Here is a 17,514-nt window from a genome sequence, read left to right on the forward strand (position 1 = left end):
CTTGGTCTGTGGTTGATAAACAGAGGCTGGGATTCAAGCCATTGAAATCACATCAAGAGAGCTTTATTTGCAAAGAAAACTCTGTAAATTAACTAAACTTACATCCCAATTTATATACATTTATATATCTATATATATCTATATCTATATATATCTTTCTCTCTCTCTGTCTCCATATATATATATATATATATATATATGTATATTTATCTATATATCTATATACACAGAGATCATATTGTGACTGGTCCTGTTGCCCACAAAGCGGCCTAAAGGCTGCCCCCCACCTGCCATCTGTACCCCACTCAAGAGAAGCTGACTTGTGCCTGGAGCTTTCCTGTCATTCAGAGTCTGAACAGAGTTTGACTAACATCACTCTTCAAACGACCTAATGGTGGGTCGTACTTTATATTCTAATAAAGCCAACTCTTTTTAAGACCATTAAAAACAGGAAGCCTGAAGTGGGACAGTCTGTAAATACAGGTAATCCTCGACTGACAACAGTTTGTTTAGTGACTGTTCAAAGTTACAACGGCACTGAAAAAAGTTTTTTCACACTTAGGACCATTGCAGCATTCCCACGGTCACGTGATCAGAATCCAGGCGCTTGGCAACTGACTCATTTATGACGGTTGCCATGTCCTGGGATAATGTGATCCCCTTTTTGTAACCTCCTGACAAGCAAAGTCAATGGGGAAGTCAGATTCACTTAACAACCGTGTTACTAATTTAACAACTGCAGTGATTCACTTAACAATTGTGGCAAGAAAGGTTGTAAAATGGGGCAAATCTCACTTAACAAATGTTTCAATTATAGCCACAAAAAGCTTGGCCTCAACTGTGGTCATAAGCCAGGGACTTAGCGTCCCACTGGACAAACGGAACGGCTGGCCTGGAGCCTTGGCCCTGATGTTGCTGGTCGCAGGGCAGAAAGAGAGGAGGCTTAATCATTCCTTGGGGAGTTTCCAGTCTTGGGCCATTATGTCCGAAGTAAAACAAGCTTGCATCCCTAGAAGTGATGGGAGTGGCATTGCTGCAGTCTCCCTTTAAAAAACATGGCTAACCCAGACCCTGCAGATAATACACAAACCTTTTTCAGAAGCATTTCTTCATCTCTGCAAATAAATGAGAATGGGAGAATCAAGACATCTGTGCATAGCACAAGAGTAGAATTTCAACTTTACAGTTAAAACCAGGCACCACACTGGCACTTTTCTGCTTCTCCAACGACTCTTATCAGGATAGCTGTTACTGAGAACAGGTTTGGCTGAAACAAACTGGTGACATTTTTTTTTTCTGTCTCCCTGGCAGAGAGCTGGAAGAAACAAGACTGTATCATCACAATGCTTGCTTTAACTTTTTCCCATCACCTTTCTAAGGGACGGGCAAGCCCTAAATGACCCCCTCTTGCCAGCTGACTTAATAGTTTGCCAGAATTGCTCCACAAAAAATATAGAGTACTCAGTCATATTGTCTTTGCAATTATAATTCACAGTGTTAAAGTATCCGGTGGGAGCAGCTGCTTTAAAGTTTGGCTGACATTGATCTGTACACAATGTGAAAAAGTTGCTTCCCAGATTCCACCCAAGTCTGAACTCGATCCTGGAGCTGCCTAGTTGTCTTCCCTGAGTCTTCCCTTCTCTTACTAGGAAACAGGCTGCTTGCCCACATCTCAGGGCCAATACACTGTGTAAGGCAAGATGGTGTTTTACTGCTCTGACTCAGCTCACTGAGAAAAGAAAATGCCCACATACACTGCTAATCTTGGACTGGAAGAAAAGTATCAAGACTGAATTGGGAAATGCCACATTCCAAACCTATCAAGGTAGAGACAGAGACTACAAAACCAAATCCAGAAAGAAACCTTTTTAAAAACCTGTAATGGCACATTAGCTTTTGAAAGTCGAATTCACTATTTTAACTAGATAGTTAATGTGTTTTTGCCAAAGGCAACTTCCAGCTTTATAAATAGTCCCTCATCTATAGCTCCAGTTTCTAAACATGAAATTTATTACTATCAGAATTTGGATGTGTCCTGGCCACATTCTAGGGTCCCTTATAATTTTGGTATGAAAAATTAGAGGGGGGGCAGGACAAAGAATTTTCCTGTTAACATACATCTTCCTAGAGAGCATTCAGTTGTGTGCCTTCCATCATCGGTTGCCATAGTAACTCTTATCAGTGCAAGTTGTAGGAAGGAAGGGACCTTCTCATCACCTGCCTCTGATGTGATATATACACCTCAGGTGGAGGGTCTCATCCCCAGCAATGCTCCATTTTTAAGCACTGCTCCAATGGAGCCAAGGGAAACCTGGCTTGCTTTCTGTAGTTGCATAAAAAAATAAATATCAGTTCTTTGACTTTTCCCAATCTCTTGAACAGCGATGCCAGGTGGTTTGGGGAAGCCCCCACCTCAGGTCCTTAGGAAGAGGGTCCATCCCCTAGCCGAATGGCCCCAAAGAAGGTGGTGTGCTTGCTCATGTTGATGGAGATGTCAGCGTGGACCATTTTCACAGCAATCTTCTGCCGAGCTCTGAGGAGACAAACTCCAGCTGTGTAGCAGGTGTTGAAGTTGGTCTTCCCTGTCTCAATACTCCGAGTGCATTGCAGAAAAGGCTTTTCATCCACCACCACCTCGAAGCTGGCAAAATCTGTGAAGTTTATGTAATACACCTAATTGGAAGCGAACATTGGGGAGAGAAAAGTATCACCAGGAGGAAGAAACCCTACAGGAGATTTATGTAAAAGTGCGCCTACAGCAATGCTTGTTATTCAAAATACAGGATAAATTACTCTTTAATGATGGCAGAGAACATGGGCACCTGTCACTGAGCCAAGAGCTGTCTCCGTCTCACGCACACAGGGTCCCACCGATTCATTTAATGGAACACACAATGATGGTTGAACTGATAATTTAATTATCCTTGAAAGAAATCTAATTTTGTTTACGGATTACTTTCAAAGAAAACATAATGCTTCAGTTGATTTTCCACTTCCATGGTTAGTGGCCTATCAAAGCAGCATTGCTGAAATGTCATCTCTTGAGGAATAAGTCAAGCTACACAAGTAAAAAATGTAACTTTACTGGGAAAGGTTTGGCCTGCGGGGACAGACATCCATATGGGCTCTATTACCTAAATAAATGATTTGTGGAAAGCTATTTTTTTAAAAACAACCGCCCTCATATTCTTCATAGAATGCTCCAATTACAGTTTTATGAGGTCCCCGGTGAAAACAACCCGATGCCACCTGTGTAAACGGTTTCAGGCTGCTGCATTCACAGACAAGCTGCCAGAATGACCCATCAAGCTCGGAGCACTTTTGTCTTGTCTTGCAAGAGCTCTGGTAGCGCAGCAGACTAAAGGACTGTTATTAACATCAGCTGCCTGCAATTACTGCCAGTTCAAGTCTCACCAGGCTCAAGGTTGACTCAGCCTTCCATCCTTTCTAAGGTAGGTAAAATGAGGACCCAGATTGTGGGGGCAATAAGCTGACTTTGTATAAATATACAAAAGTATGAAGGCTATTGCTTAATGCATTGTAAGCCGCCCTGAGTCTTTGGAGAAGGGCGGCATATAAATCAAATTAAAAAAATAAATAAATTTTAAAAAGGGAACCTTTGACACCTCTCTCTGCCTGCTGACTTGGCCCATCTTCTGCCAGCGAGTTCCAGATTCCTTATTCACCCCGCCCCACCCCCACCCCAAATTCTGTAGGAAAGTGCAATTCATAATATACAGTAGGACAACAGGTCAACCACAAGAAGGGCAGGGCAGGGCAGGACAGGCAGCTGATGGAAGAGTTTTGTAGACATGCTCCAAGATAAGGCTTGTGCAACTCCCATTGGCTTAGAGGCTGGCATTTGCAAATCGAGGGATGTGCTCTGAATACTTACTTGTAAGAATACTTACAATTTTGTTTTATTTTTAAATTGTATTATTTTTCATTTATTTATGGGAGGTATAATTCTGTTGTAACACTATTTCTCCATTCCTAAACCCCCCCTCCCTCCCAAATGACGTGCAGTGTTTGTGGGTTGGGTTTTATTCCCCTTTAGCACCTATGACACTGAAAAAGTGGTTTTCGGTTTTTTAAATTTAGCAGACATAGAAAAGGACACATTCTTTGAGGTGGTAAGTGAATAAGTACATGGGGCAACCAAGAAATGGAGGGGGGGGGGCTAAGGAGAAGGGGAACTTGGCCATCAAAGAGGACAGTTGGAAAATGCCATACAGGTGGCGACTGCAGGGAGATGCAAGCTTGGAGAAGGGAGGAAGCCGGGGTCAGTGGGACCAGGGGGAGGGGGGAAGGGGCTGTAGGCTCCATCAGAATCCTGTTAAGACACCTACAGTCTAGAAAAGGAGAAGTTTGCATTCCTGATCTAGCAAGACAGCTGCTACTTCAGCGATACCACCACATCCTGAATTTCTTTCCTATTGTCTACAAGATCCAAGAGACTTATTAATGCATCCACTTTTGATTGCCTTCCTTGTTCTGCAGCAACACCCTTCTGATGCCACAGATGTCGCATTTTGGATAGAGGAAAAGGAGTTAGGCCTAAGACCGTACTCACTTCTACCTGACTATAGACGAAGTACGTGCCGTCTGCCAGTACCTCCAGCTCGCCACTCCGGGTGTGCAACTTAAAGACTTTCGGGTTCATTGTTATGCGAGACCAGTCATTAAGAACTCCACCTGAAAGATCTCAGCAAGAGAAAATGGCAGTCACTCAAAAGCCTTCATGAAAAGAAACATAAAAACAGTACAAACTTGATCAAAGCAGAACGTATTACAGAAAAGGTGAAGATGTGCATGGGATAAGGGCAGCACTGATCCCTTCCACTAATAACCAGCCTCTCTCTTGTAGGGAAGTGTGTCATGGGAAGGAATTGGATCACATCTTTTGGCCCGAGCCTTCCTCTAGAGAAATGCTGAGCCTTTTGCTTGCTTGCTTGCTTGCCATTCTCATTCCAAAGAGCAGAAAAATAAAAGTGCTAATGAGGAAGTTCCAGGTTCCTTGAGCAAGAGTCCAAATTCAGAAATGAGTCAGGATTAGGCACCTTTCAGCTAAAAACAGGCCAGGTGACTTCCTGGACTCAAGATCTGGTTGTGAAGCCGTGAGCCTCTCGTGATACCTGTCATGGCCCAGACTTCGATTCTGAATCTCGAATCTAAGGAAGCTGCTCCAGCTGATCCTGTGGAATGTCAACCTCAGGAGACACCAATCCAAGAATTACATAAGGCTGATCAAGCACAGGCACCATCTGAACAGAGCAGAGGGAGGATATGGATGACTGAAGGCCTCTCAGCCTCTGCACCTGGTGAGGAGAGCAGAGAAAAGACATGTTCCCACCAAGAGAGTAAATCTCTTGATTGATGACAGCTGGCTGCAACCTGATTTAAGAAGCAGCCCTGACCCATCTCCCCTTTGTTGGAAACAACATCTGATCTCTGGCTCTTGCATGACATTCCAGTGAATCCTGCTGGGTAAGAAACCGTGAACCCCTGACCTCTGTGGGAAGCCTCTTAGAATTAGTGTTTTTCTTTGACTGACATCCATGATTCTCTTCCTTCCTAGTATCTATCTCTTCCCACTTCTTACTATAACCATGTTGCTTGTATCTTTCAATTATATTGTTTTTATTTGTTTCCTAGTACGATTTGAGAGCTTATTAGTAACCTTAACTATCACTAATTGGTGTATCTTTTTATTCTTGATGAATGTATTTTATTCTCCTTATGTACACTGAGAGCATATACACCAAAGACAAATTCCTTGTGTGTCCAATTACACTTGGACAATAAAGAATTCTATTCTGTTCTGTTTTCTATTCCATTCCATTCCATTCTTTACTTTCCAATTCTATCCTATCCTATTCTCTATTCTCTATTCTGATGTGGCTCCTGAAACCCTGGACTGGATTTTGTCAGGCACAAAAAGGACCAGATCCAATCATGAAAGGCCAATTAAATTGATTTGCCGCTAAAAAGCCAGGCATAGGAATCTTTTCAACTAACAGCTGGCACTTGCTTGGAGTTAGAATAGGGTCAATGCAATTCAAGGGGGGGAGGGGTTGGACGTAGTCTGCTTGTGGCTACATAAGGATTCTAGGCTGATCCCTCTTTTAACTCTGCTTCTGCTCCTCCTCCTCCAGATTTGGACTATTCTTCTGCATGCTCCTATTAAAAGCAAACTCTTGAGGCAACTTTCTCTTGTTGTTCTGTTTTGCTGTTATCTCTTCAGCCTTAAAATAAAATTGCTAATCTCCATAGCAACCATAGTTTGACTGTGTGCGATTGAAACCCAAAGCAGGACAATAACAACGTGGGGCTATGGAATTCACTGGGTGGTATCTCTCATGGGGATGTTGTGGAAGAAATAGTGGAGGGATTGGTATGTGTACTGATTTGAGAGGAGAGATTTATCTTGAACTTAAATCAAAGGAAGAAAATAAGACAACTTGAACTGTACTAAGAAAATACCTTCCAGGTCAAGTGTGTGGGTTGCTGTTGAGTAAACTGAGAAAAATCTGATTGATGCAAGAATTTTGAATACAGATATTTTAGATGGTGACACTTTGTATTTGTTTTTAGTATTGTTTTTTTAATAGTGCTGAGACAGCACTGACAAAAAACCACTAAAAAGAAACACAAAGAGTCACCATGTAAAAAAAGGGAAACTTTCTATGTGAGAAAAGTTGGAATTAGAATTTGATTGGAGCGTCCACCAGTGTAGGTTTGACTGCACATCGAGGTTTAATAGTAGACACATGTGTAAAGCAAATATGCATCACCTTTGAGGCAAATGGGACGTGGAAGACACCAAAACAGGGACCAAAGAGGCAACCTGTTCTGAAAAGCTATAGGTGTTGCCACTCGAGGCCTAGAAGATTAAGGAGAAACTACACAGAACACCTGAGATAAAATTTGATTTGACACGGCAATTAGAGACAAACCTAGTTTGAGAGAGTGAAGATGATGGTGACGGTGAAAACAAAATATCTGGATTGATGTGGTAACTAATTTTAATTAGACATTAAAAAAACAAAGGAGAAAGAAAAAAGATAACCAGATGAGTGATATATGCTGTTGAAATATTAAAATCAGAAACCTAGGAAATATTGTATTCCTTTCTTTAACAGAAGGTAGGAAAAGGACACTGTGAGTCTTTGATGTGGCCGAGTGCTTGGCATGCTTACCATTCTTGACTTGGATAGCAGATCCCTGGCCTTGCAGATGAACTACTGCTGGCTGCAAAACAGAAGAGAGCAAATTCAGATTAAAACAAGACAGATTTCCCCAGTATACAGAAATGCCCATATGCTCATCTTGAACATTTACAATACAGTCCACAAATTATGACCATAATTAGGACTGGAAACCCCGGGCACTGAGTGATCTTTAAGGAAAGACGCCCATGTCACGGTTTCTGGCAGTTGTACTCGTAAAGCCACCTCCCAGGTCATTGAATGGACGAAGTGAAAGAATGCCTCCTGGAGGGTTTCCTCTCCCCTCAATGCAGAGAGGGGAGATCTTCCTTGGGGCTGCAGGAATGGGTTTTCCACTTTCAACCTTCCCTGCCAGTTTCCCCACTGACTTTTGGGGAAAGCTGGGCAGAGAAGATTGCAAATGGCAATCACACAGGATTGTGAAGTGCTTGGCAACTGGTTGTAAATGAGAGTCACTTGCTTAGCAGCTGAAATGTGGACATATGATCACAAGGGAGGGGGGGCACAACTTTTTATAATGGCCAGAAGTGTTTTACGGGCCATAATGCACCTTTCCAAGGCTGTCATAACTTTGAAAGTTTGTTAAATGTCTGGTCATAAGCTGAGGACAACCTGGAAGAGACCATGAATTTATGATCTCGTGGAACTAAAGTCCATTCATTTCTATAAATAACTTATTTGGTCATCAATAATTTCCTAAATGCAAGCTGTGAAAAACTGACACAAATTTGTGAAATTACAGCAAATAAGTCCTTTAGCGGCATAACGTAAGAAAAAGTAGATCTAATCAGATCACCTAGATTTTATGCAAAGATGAATGGATGGATAGATCTAGTCTGGCTGGAAAATTAGCATTTTTGCATTTAAAACGGAGGCAAGATTCATTTGTAATCAGGGTACCTGATGTTTTTCCCCCAATGAAGTCACTGACCTGTGAATCCCTAGGTCCTGCTCTTTCTGCTGTGCCTGCAAAATAGTTTTTATATTGAGAGTCATATATGAGCAAACTTTTTAAAAAGCATCAAAATCCCATGCTTTTAGGATTTCATTGGTCTGAGTATCTGCACTATATCTCGTAGGATACCTACATCTGCAAAGACGCCTTCCATACCGTGACATTGTATTTTACTCTTCTGCAGCCAAAAAAATCCATTAGCGCCTTGTCGCTCTTATATAATTGCATCCCTCTCCCAACCCTAGCATAAGAACATTTACTTCACTATTGCTCTATTCTCCTCCCCCTTTTATTCATTCCCATTTATTAAAACGTCACCCTGTATCCAATAAGGCATAATTCTGAAAATTCCTGAATAGCTGGTACTTTTTTTGATTATATTATCCATATTATCTTGCTTCACAATTGATACTCAATATTCTTAAATGAGTATTTTATGTATTTGTAGACCTTTTAAACAGGTTAGGAATGGTGTCTCGTTTTGAAATTTTACCTTCTGGGGAGGGAAAGTGGAGAGAGATCCATCAGCCTTAATTCTACAAATTAAGACCACATTTGGCATAATTTTGGTGGGTTAATTGATTACAGAAATAACTCAAGGGACATGATGACATTCCTCCTCTTCCTCCTCCTTCATAGCTTATGCAAAGTTGCAATACTCTTTTCCCACAGCTACAACAATCTTCACATTTTGCTTTATACTTAAACCACAGGCAGCTTCAGTATAATCTCAGAAATAGTTTGTGGCCATTCATCCAATGAAAGATGTGCTTTTTTGTAATGTGTAAAGTGACATAACAAGAGCTGTTGTTAGCAGTGGTTAGAATGCAATATTGCAGGCTGACTCTGCCAGGAGTTCAATCCTGACCAGCTCAAGGTTGACTGAGCCTTCCATCCTTCCAAGGTGGGTGAAATGAAGATCCAAATTGTTGGGGGCAAGATGCGGACTCTGTAAACTGCTTAGAGAGGCCTGTAAAGCACCCCAAAGCAGTATATAAGTCTAAGTGCTATTGCTATAACTCAGACTTGCTGCAGCATTAATGATGAATTCACTGATCCCTCTTGCATTAAGAGAGAGGACTGGCTGCAAGTCTGCACAGAAAAGACAACGAGGAGCAAGAGGTGATTTAGGTAGGTCCTGGGAAAATTCCTTTGCTCATCTGTGACATTCTTCATGGGTTATGTGGAGATCAAATATGTAGTTTGGACAATCCTCTATTTTGTGCTCTTTGGGATGGGCCAGATTCCAGGCATCTTCTGAGGTGACAGTTTCTCCAATTCTTGTATCTGCCTACAAATTCCCATAGGTTTTTTTTAAAAAATTATTTATTTATTAATTTGATTTATATGCCGCCCTTCTCCGGAGACTCAGGGCGGCTTACAATGCGTTAAGCAATGGCCTTCATACTTTTGTATATTTATACAAAGTCAGTTTATTGCCCCTACAAACTGGGTCCTCAATTTACCTACCTTAGAAAGGATGGAAGGCTGAGTCAACCTTGAGCCTGGTGAGATTCGAACCTGCAGTAATTGCAGGCAGCTGGTGTTAATCACAATGCTATTAGTCTGCTGAGCCACCAGGCCCTTGTCAACCAGGTTGACAAGCATTATATAGTAGGGTGACAGTTTTAATCTTTCTTGCATGTATGTTTGCTCTCCTAAGCACTTACCGGTAGGGCCTTGCAACCCAGGGGGTCCCTGGGGGCCTGGAGGTCCCGGAGGTCCTGGAGGTCCCATCACTGTGGTACCTGGAATGCCAGGGATACCTGGGATTCCAGGGGGGCCTTGGGGCCCAGGTGGTCCAGGAGGGCCTTGGGGCCCAACAGGTCCTGGAGGGCCAGCTTTTTTGCCTGTTGAAAATACAGGGTTATATTTTCATTTGTATAAACATGGCTGCTAAGCTATATGGGCAGATTCTATTGCTTCCTGGGTTGGTTAACAGGACTGACACCATTACTTCCTCCATACAACTCATCCATATACAGTTCTTTGAAAGTTAACGGGAAGTGAGCCCACTGACTGGGCAGACAGGCATTTGCAGGGGGCCAACAGAAGGAAGAAAGAATGATGAAGAGAACAGAATGAACAGAGAAAGACTAGAAGTGTCCGAGTCCAACGGACAGCTGCTGACCACAATGAATATATCCTGAGAGCTGTTGATTGATATTGACTGTTTCCTATTGAGTAAGCAGAGACTGTAAGAGGAATATAAACAACCAGGGAAGGAATTCACAGTGATTAGTGTACTTCATTGTGAGCGTTCATGAAGAATTCCTGAGAGCCAGAGGCAATAATAAGAGAAAAGAAAGTCTTGTGTGGTAACAAAGCGAAGTGTACAGGTCCCTGTACTTGTTTCCTGCAATGCTTGTGGAGTTTTTGCATTCCTGCCTGAGAGAAATCTGGTCTATATTTGCAAGTTTATGGCTGTCTTCAAAAAGAAGGGGAGAAAAGGCTTGGAACAATTGATTGCCCAACTCCTGGATGGGTAGGGGCTATGGACTGATCCTGTGTGTCTTGGAGGCTATCATAGCAGTTCCCCCCACCCTGCAACTGAGTGCTAGGAGGCAAGTGTGACTTGAGGAAGAGGTTCTGCTGGGAGCCCTGGGCGTATGGGGCAGTGGTGAAATGCTACCGGTTCGCACCAGTTCAGGCGAACTGGTAGCGGCGGCAGCACATGGTTCGGTGAACCGGTAGCGGTGGCAGCGCGAGCCTCTACCCACCCGCCCGGATGTTGTCACTTCCTGGTTTTAACCAGAAAGTGACCTGTTTTTGACCCTCTGCGCATGCGCAGAAGACTTTGCACATGCGCAGAGGGTCCAAAATCGCACTTGACGTGCACGCGCACTTCCGAACCAGTAGGGAAGGTAAGTAGATTTCACCCCTGGTATGGGGGTAGAGTGAGTGGTGGGATGAATGAATGCCTTGGCCTGGGAGGAGGAAGCAAAGACAAGGTGGGCTCTAGGGGGGTAGGAGGGGGCAGGCTGGCCCCTGGGAGAGTGATGGGCAGGGAGGGGAAATAATGGGATCCTGAAGGCAGTCCAGACTTGGGGACTTTGGGCTCACTGGCTGAGAGCCGCCTTGGCTAACTATTGCTGTTCAATACGACAGTCTGGACAATAAAAATGATCTTGTCCACAATTTGATCCGTGTTACTGAAACCTGGAGTGGGTTGTTCCCCTCTTGGAAAGTGCCACCTAAGGCTTTGGGGTGCCATTGTTGTCATCCCCAAGTCTTAGAGGGTTTCAAGGGGCTTTGCTCTGCAGATCACTGCATGTGAGTATCTTTGGTTGGAATTGGCTCTATGCAGTGGTGGGTTGCTCCCGGTTCAGTCCAGTTCTATAGAACCGGTAGTAAAACCGGCAGGAGGCTCCGCCCACCCGCCACAACATCATCATGGGTGATCTGTGCATCCGCTCCCATTGTGAACCGGTAGTAAAGGTAAGCGGAACCCACTCCTGGCTTTAAGGGTTTGGCGCTGTAGTTAGGAGCTTGTGAATGTATAAGTAAGTATAATTTTATTTCTATACCGCCCTTCTCCCGAAGGACTCAGGGCAGTGTACAGCCTATTTAAAAACACAAGACAAACATCAATTAAAAATTAAAAATTATTAAATAAATTCGGCTCAATTTAAAACCCCAGAAATTTAAAATACCCCAATTTAAAATTATTATGTTGATAGCCCGGCCTGGTGGAACAACAGGGTCTTCAGTGCACAGCGAAATACCCGGAGGTCAGAGACCCCATCTTCTCTTCCTAAAGTGAACCATTCTGATTTCTCTTAATCTCTACTTGCTCCAGTTATCTGAATGACTAGCTTGAAATCATAGGGTGGAATTATTATTAGTTCCTTAGAGTCAGTCTCGACTCCTGGCCGGTGCTTGAACAAATCCCTGCAAGATTTCTTAGCAAGATTTCAAAAGCTGCTTGCCATTGCTTGCTTCCTAGGGCTGAGATGGTATACCTGCCCAGGTTCTTCCTGCCTAGATGGCTTCCTGCCCAAGGCTGCCTTCAGGTTTCTAACCTGGTGTCTTAACCACTACATCAAATTAGCTCTCCGAGGGTGGAATTAGCTCATCCTGTAATTTGGAAATTTTATTTCTACTCATGTGATCTAAAATGGTGTTTATGTTTTTTGAAACTGCGCTTCACAACTGATATTTATATTCAGCTTGTGATCAACCTTTTTACAAGTAGTAGCTAAATCAGTACACACACACCCATCCAGGCCTATAACTCTATTCCTGTAATCTACCAAGATTGTCTCGAATTTTGCTTGAATTTTGCTGGTAGCCAGTCAGCTTCTGGGCCCAAATCAAAACCTCTATAAAGCCCTAAATCAGTGTTTCTCAACCTTGGTAGCTTGAAGATGGGTGGACTTCAACTCCCAGAATCCCCCAGCCAGCAGCTTCCAAGGTTGAGAAACACTGCCCTAAATAATGCTTTCTGAGCAGCAGTTTGTGTTGTGGCTCCATTGCCTGAGCCTGGGCTATCGACAGATGCAGACTCTGAGAGTGAGGGGGAGGAGTTGGCAAGGCCTCCCTCTCCAGGACCCTCCTCTCTGGCAATGCCTCCGGAGGGCACCGAAGGCCAAACGATAGGCCCAGAGCCAAGCACGTCCCCGCAGCCGCAGGTGGACAGCGACGAAGGAGATAAGTGCTGGCTGGACCTTCGCCAGAGGCGCAGGGAGAAGCGTGCGCAGCAGAGGGGAAGGCGTGCCAGAGATTAGCTGACTCACTGGACCACACCCCACAGGGTATAAATGTGGGTGTGGTGGCCGGTTCAGTTTGTGATGAGCAAAAACTAGAAATAATCCATGATCTCTGCGTTACTGGACTTTGCCTGCTTTATCGGACTGCATTTGGATTAATCCTTGTATTGTTGAAAACTCTGCCTGTTTTATCGGAATGCTGGCAGTCTAATCTTTGTTTTGTGTGAGTAAAGTCTGAATTGGCAGCTAGCCACTGGGTTGCTGCCAGTTTTATTTTCAAAGAATTTTGTCGCGTGGCTTATTAACTCCGGGCCGTCTGTGGGGGTGCGTGAGTGGAACGGGGACAGAACAGTTTGACTGACATGAGACCTGACTGGCATTTGGAGTATTCCATTCTCTGGACCAGCCTGCGCAGGAGGGGGCAGAAAAGGTCCAGGAATGGTGGATACCCGTCATAGGTCAGGCAAGACTGCCAGTCTTCTGCTTGGCAGGTTCAGTCAAGGTGGGCATGAATGTCTTTTTCACACCCAGAGACAGGTTGCGGAGCCCCTCCCCAGGCTGCACTCGCCTCCATCATTCTGGCAGGTGGCCCAGGGGGACCACATATCATCATGAGAGCTATTTTTATTTCTGCTCTTAACTCCTACGCCCCAGGAACAATGTGTGGATCGGGAAGCCTCGCTTCCTTGGGCTTATCTGATTGGATGACATCATGATGTTATTTTTATTTCCACCCGTGTCTAGCCCATTCCCAGGCGGTGCAGTGCTGTTTTACTGTTTTGTAGCTGCAAACTTGCTTTTTATTTATTTTTCTTAAAAAATAAATTAATTTAGAGTATAAAATACAAAAATGCAAAAGAAAATAGTAGAAAGGGGAGAGAAAAGGGAAGAGAAAAGTGTAGGAAAAGGGGGGAAAAGAAAGAAAAGGCATTGATTTCTGACTCCCTGTGGTGCAGTACAATAAGATAACAGCATCAAATCTCAACTTTTTACTTTTACATAATAGTATAAACTAGCCATTTCTATAACAACAAACCTATAAAAATTGATAAAACAAAAAAAATATATCAAAATTTCATTTTTTTCCCACCTTGAGCACAAAATCCAGAAGCAATTTCCAAATAAAAACAAAAGTAATTGTGGTTTTTTTTTTCTTTGATCAAAGCATTCAATTTAGCCACCTCTGCTAACTCTATCGATTTTTACAGCCATTCTTCCATTTTTTTTTTAAATTTAATTTTAATTTGATTTATATGCCGCCCTTCTCTGGAGACTCAGGGCGGCTTACAATGCATTAAGCAATAGCCTTCATACTTTTGTATATTTATACAAAGTCAGCTTATTGCCCCCACAAACTGGGTCCTCAATTTACCTACCTTAGAAAGGATGGAAGGCTGAGTCAACCTTGAGCCTTGGAGAGATTCAAACTTACAGTAATTGCAGACAGCTGGTGTTAATCACAATGATTTTAGTCTGCTGAGCCACCAGGCCCCCCATTGTGGGGATCGAAGTGTCCTTCCATTTTTGGGCATAAAGTAATCTGGCTGCCATCAACATATAAAGCATCAAAGTTCCAAGTCTTTTTCCATCAAACCCAAATAAAAAGTTTCTTCACTTTTAGAAACTTCTGTATTAAGGATGTGAATCCTGCTCCGATGCTTCTTTGCTTTCTCACATGTCCATCATAAGTGATAAAAAGTCCCTTCTTTACAGTGGCATTTCCAACATTCCTTTGAAATACCTTTACACACTCTTGACAGCTTATCTGGTGTTAAATACCAATAAAAATCAAATTTGCTTTTTTAAAAAAACCCATGAGCGGCGGAAGATTCTCCATGCAAAGCATACGGAAGTCGCCCTCTTTTCAGGATCAACGGTTGAGCCTCTTCAGGCCTGGCTGGCTTCTGGCCAAGCCTTTGTCCAGAGACTGCCTGTTGGCTGTCCTGCCTTTGGTCTGAAGTGAATCTCGAACTTCACGAAACCTTATGTACATGTATTATAAAATTCCTCTGGTTCATATCATCCTAGACTTCATAGGATGAGATGTATACCTAAGCCAGATCTCCCTCCCACTCCCCCCCAAAATAAAAACAACCCAAGGGTAAGACATGCTCCAGCTGCTTTTGCTAATCCTTCCCAGGGGCCTTCTGCTGCTAAATTAGCTGCTACTTCAGGTCTAACACAATTACACGGAATCCAAAGTGGCACGTGCAGGCAAGTTCTGGCTCGTGGACACCCGGGTTCCCATCCAAGTGAGGTGCCTGCTTAAAAAACTAGCCAACACCTTCTCCGCTGCTGTGCAATCCAGCACGAAGCAGCCACCCGCACCGCGTTTCTGCAAGCCCCTGGAGATCCTGCCCTCGCCTCAAGCTTTTCCTGGGAAAAAGGGGCAGAGCTCATTGCCCATCCCTACCCAGACCTTCGGATGCCGCCTAGCAGGAGGGGTGACAAACCCTTCAGGATTAGCAAACCATCGCCAGAGAGGCCAGTATTGGAAAGCTACAGTAACAGAACTTTCTAAGTCTGAATGTGCTCGACCCTTCTCTCTCTTTAACTAGGGAGGGTCTTGGTCTGAGACGCTTCCTTGCATTACATTTTTGTCCAGGGCCTTTTATCTAACCACTGCCTTGGTAGCAGCTCTCCTTCCCTCTCCTTCCAGACCATTTCTTCTGCCTGGAGCAGCCATGGGTGGGAAAGTCAACGGGACACTGTGGACATGATATAGGATGGCTTCTGCAATCCGCTGCTGCTCCCGTGTACAGGGCGGAGGGAACGGCCTGGAAGGACAGCCGGTATCCTACATAACATCCATGGGGCGCATACTGTGTGCCAGCTCCTCTCCTCTCCTGGGGAACCACGTTCTCTTCAAAACCCAACAGACCCGACCCTGTTAGCCTTTTGCAAACCTTTAGAGACCTGGATGTTCCCCAGAAAGGAATGTCAGTTCTACTAGTTAATGTTGCTTTGTTCCAAGCCGAATGTCTTGCAACATGATTTAGGCCGCCATTTAAATCAGATAAACACATAGTGGGATTTTGGATAGATGATGAAAATGCTGATAGGCCTCAACATACTGTGTTTATGTGTGTGCGTAAAAATAGAAAAACAAGCTTACCTTTCTTCTTTTTAGGACTTGTGCCTACAAAAGAAAAAAATATATGTGCATATATAATTCTGTTGTTTGAAACCACGTCCCATATCTATTAACATCTGATGAATAAAGAGTAAAAATCCAATATTCCATCCCTGCCCAATGCATTCAGTCTATAAACAAGAAGAACTAAAGAAACTAAAGTATAAATACTTTTATAATCATATTTTGCAGTTTACTGTAGTCCTCAACCTCCTGCCAGAGCAAGAATCACTCCCGGAGGTGATGGAGCCCCGGTGAGCCCAGGAGGTAACTACCCTTCAGTTCACGGCATCCACACGGAGCTTCATGGATGACTCAGTGAAAGCCTCCCCTTGCCAGCCATCTTTCTCTCTACCAGGTTCTCCCTCTCATTCTACTCTCCTGATTCTTCCTACGGAAGGAGAGTCAGTGTTGGATCTTGAATGATGATGGGTTGAAGAGCAGGATAGAAAGAAGTGGGAAAATAGCTCCATCTTCTGCAAGACAATTCAGCCACCTTAAAGCAAAGTTAACGCAGCTGATGGCTATGAATTAGGTGCAGGCGGAGGCCCCGTTTCGGTTCTAAAAGGAACTAGCTAAAAGTGGAAAGGCTAGTTTTCTGCAGAAAGGTGCAAATGTACTAGAATGAAAAAAGCAAGATTTTAGGAAGATGAGAAAATTGGAACAAGAGCACATGAGAGTAGATGGCACAGGCCTGCCTCTCACCCAGTCCAGATCTTTCTGGCCTCTCTGCTCATGGCCCCTTGCTCTGGAAAAGGGGTCCCCAACCACCAATCTGTTGTGGCTCCATTGCCTGAGCCTGGGCTATCGACAGATGCAGACTCTGAGAGTGAGGGGGAGGAGTTGGCAAGGCCTCCCTCTCCAGGACCCTCCTCTCTGGCAATGCCTCTGGAGGACACCGAAGGCCAAAAGATAGGCCCAGAGCCAAGCACGTCCCCGCAGCCACAGGTGGACAGCGACGAAGGAGATAAGTGCTGGCTGGACCCTCGGCAGAGGCGCAGGGAGAAGCGTGCGCAGCAGAGGGGAAGGCGTGCCAGAGATTAGCTGAGTCACTGGACCACACCCCACAGGGTATAAATGTGGTGTGGTGGCCGGTTCAGTTTGTGACGAGCAAAAACTAGAAATAATCCATGATCTCTGCGTTACTGGACTTCTGCCAGCCTTGTCGGACTGCATTTGGACTAATCCTTGTATTGCGGAAACTCTGCCTGTTTTATCGGAATGCTGGCAGTCTAATCTTTGTTTTGTGTGAGTAAAGTCTGAATTGGCAGCTAGCCACTGGGTTGCTGCCAGTTTAATCTTCAAAGAGTTTTGTCGTGTGGCTTATTAACTCCGGGCCGTCTGTGGGGGTGCGTGTGTGGGACGGGGCAGAACACAATCCGCGGCCCAGTGCCTGGCCATAGCCCGTTCGGAACTGGACCGCGGTAGTGGTGGGGGAGCACGCACATGCACAACGCTGCATTTGTGAAAGCGGTGCACACACATGCA

At 44.2% G+C, this 17,514-nt stretch overlaps 1 protein-coding gene across 1 annotated transcript in view; it reads right to left on the reverse strand.

Annotated features, from left to right (window-relative positions):
* Positions 1-1,977: 1,977 nt before the first annotated feature.
* EDA (ectodysplasin A) overlaps positions 1,978-17,514 on the reverse strand; it is a 69,177-nt gene continuing 53,640 nt past the window's right edge. The window contains exons 3-8 of the mRNA XM_070951985.1: positions 16,009-16,032; positions 9,855-10,034; positions 8,161-8,195; positions 7,200-7,251; positions 4,574-4,704; positions 1,978-2,673 (exon numbers count right to left, since the gene is read on the reverse strand). Coding sequence (XP_070808086.1) covers positions 2,422-2,673; positions 4,574-4,704; positions 7,200-7,251; positions 8,161-8,195; positions 9,855-10,034; positions 16,009-16,032 — 674 coding nt within the window. The 3' untranslated portion in view covers positions 1,978-2,421. The remainder of the gene's footprint in view (positions 2,674-4,573; positions 4,705-7,199; positions 7,252-8,160; positions 8,196-9,854; positions 10,035-16,008; positions 16,033-17,514) is intronic.

This window comes from Pituophis catenifer, unplaced genomic scaffold (genome assembly GCF_029215685.1).
Source record: "Pituophis catenifer annectens isolate HBS135680 unplaced genomic scaffold, rPitCat1.0.hap2 SCAF_11, whole genome shotgun sequence".
Lineage (NCBI taxonomy): Eukaryota > Metazoa > Chordata > Lepidosauria > Squamata > Colubridae > Pituophis > Pituophis catenifer.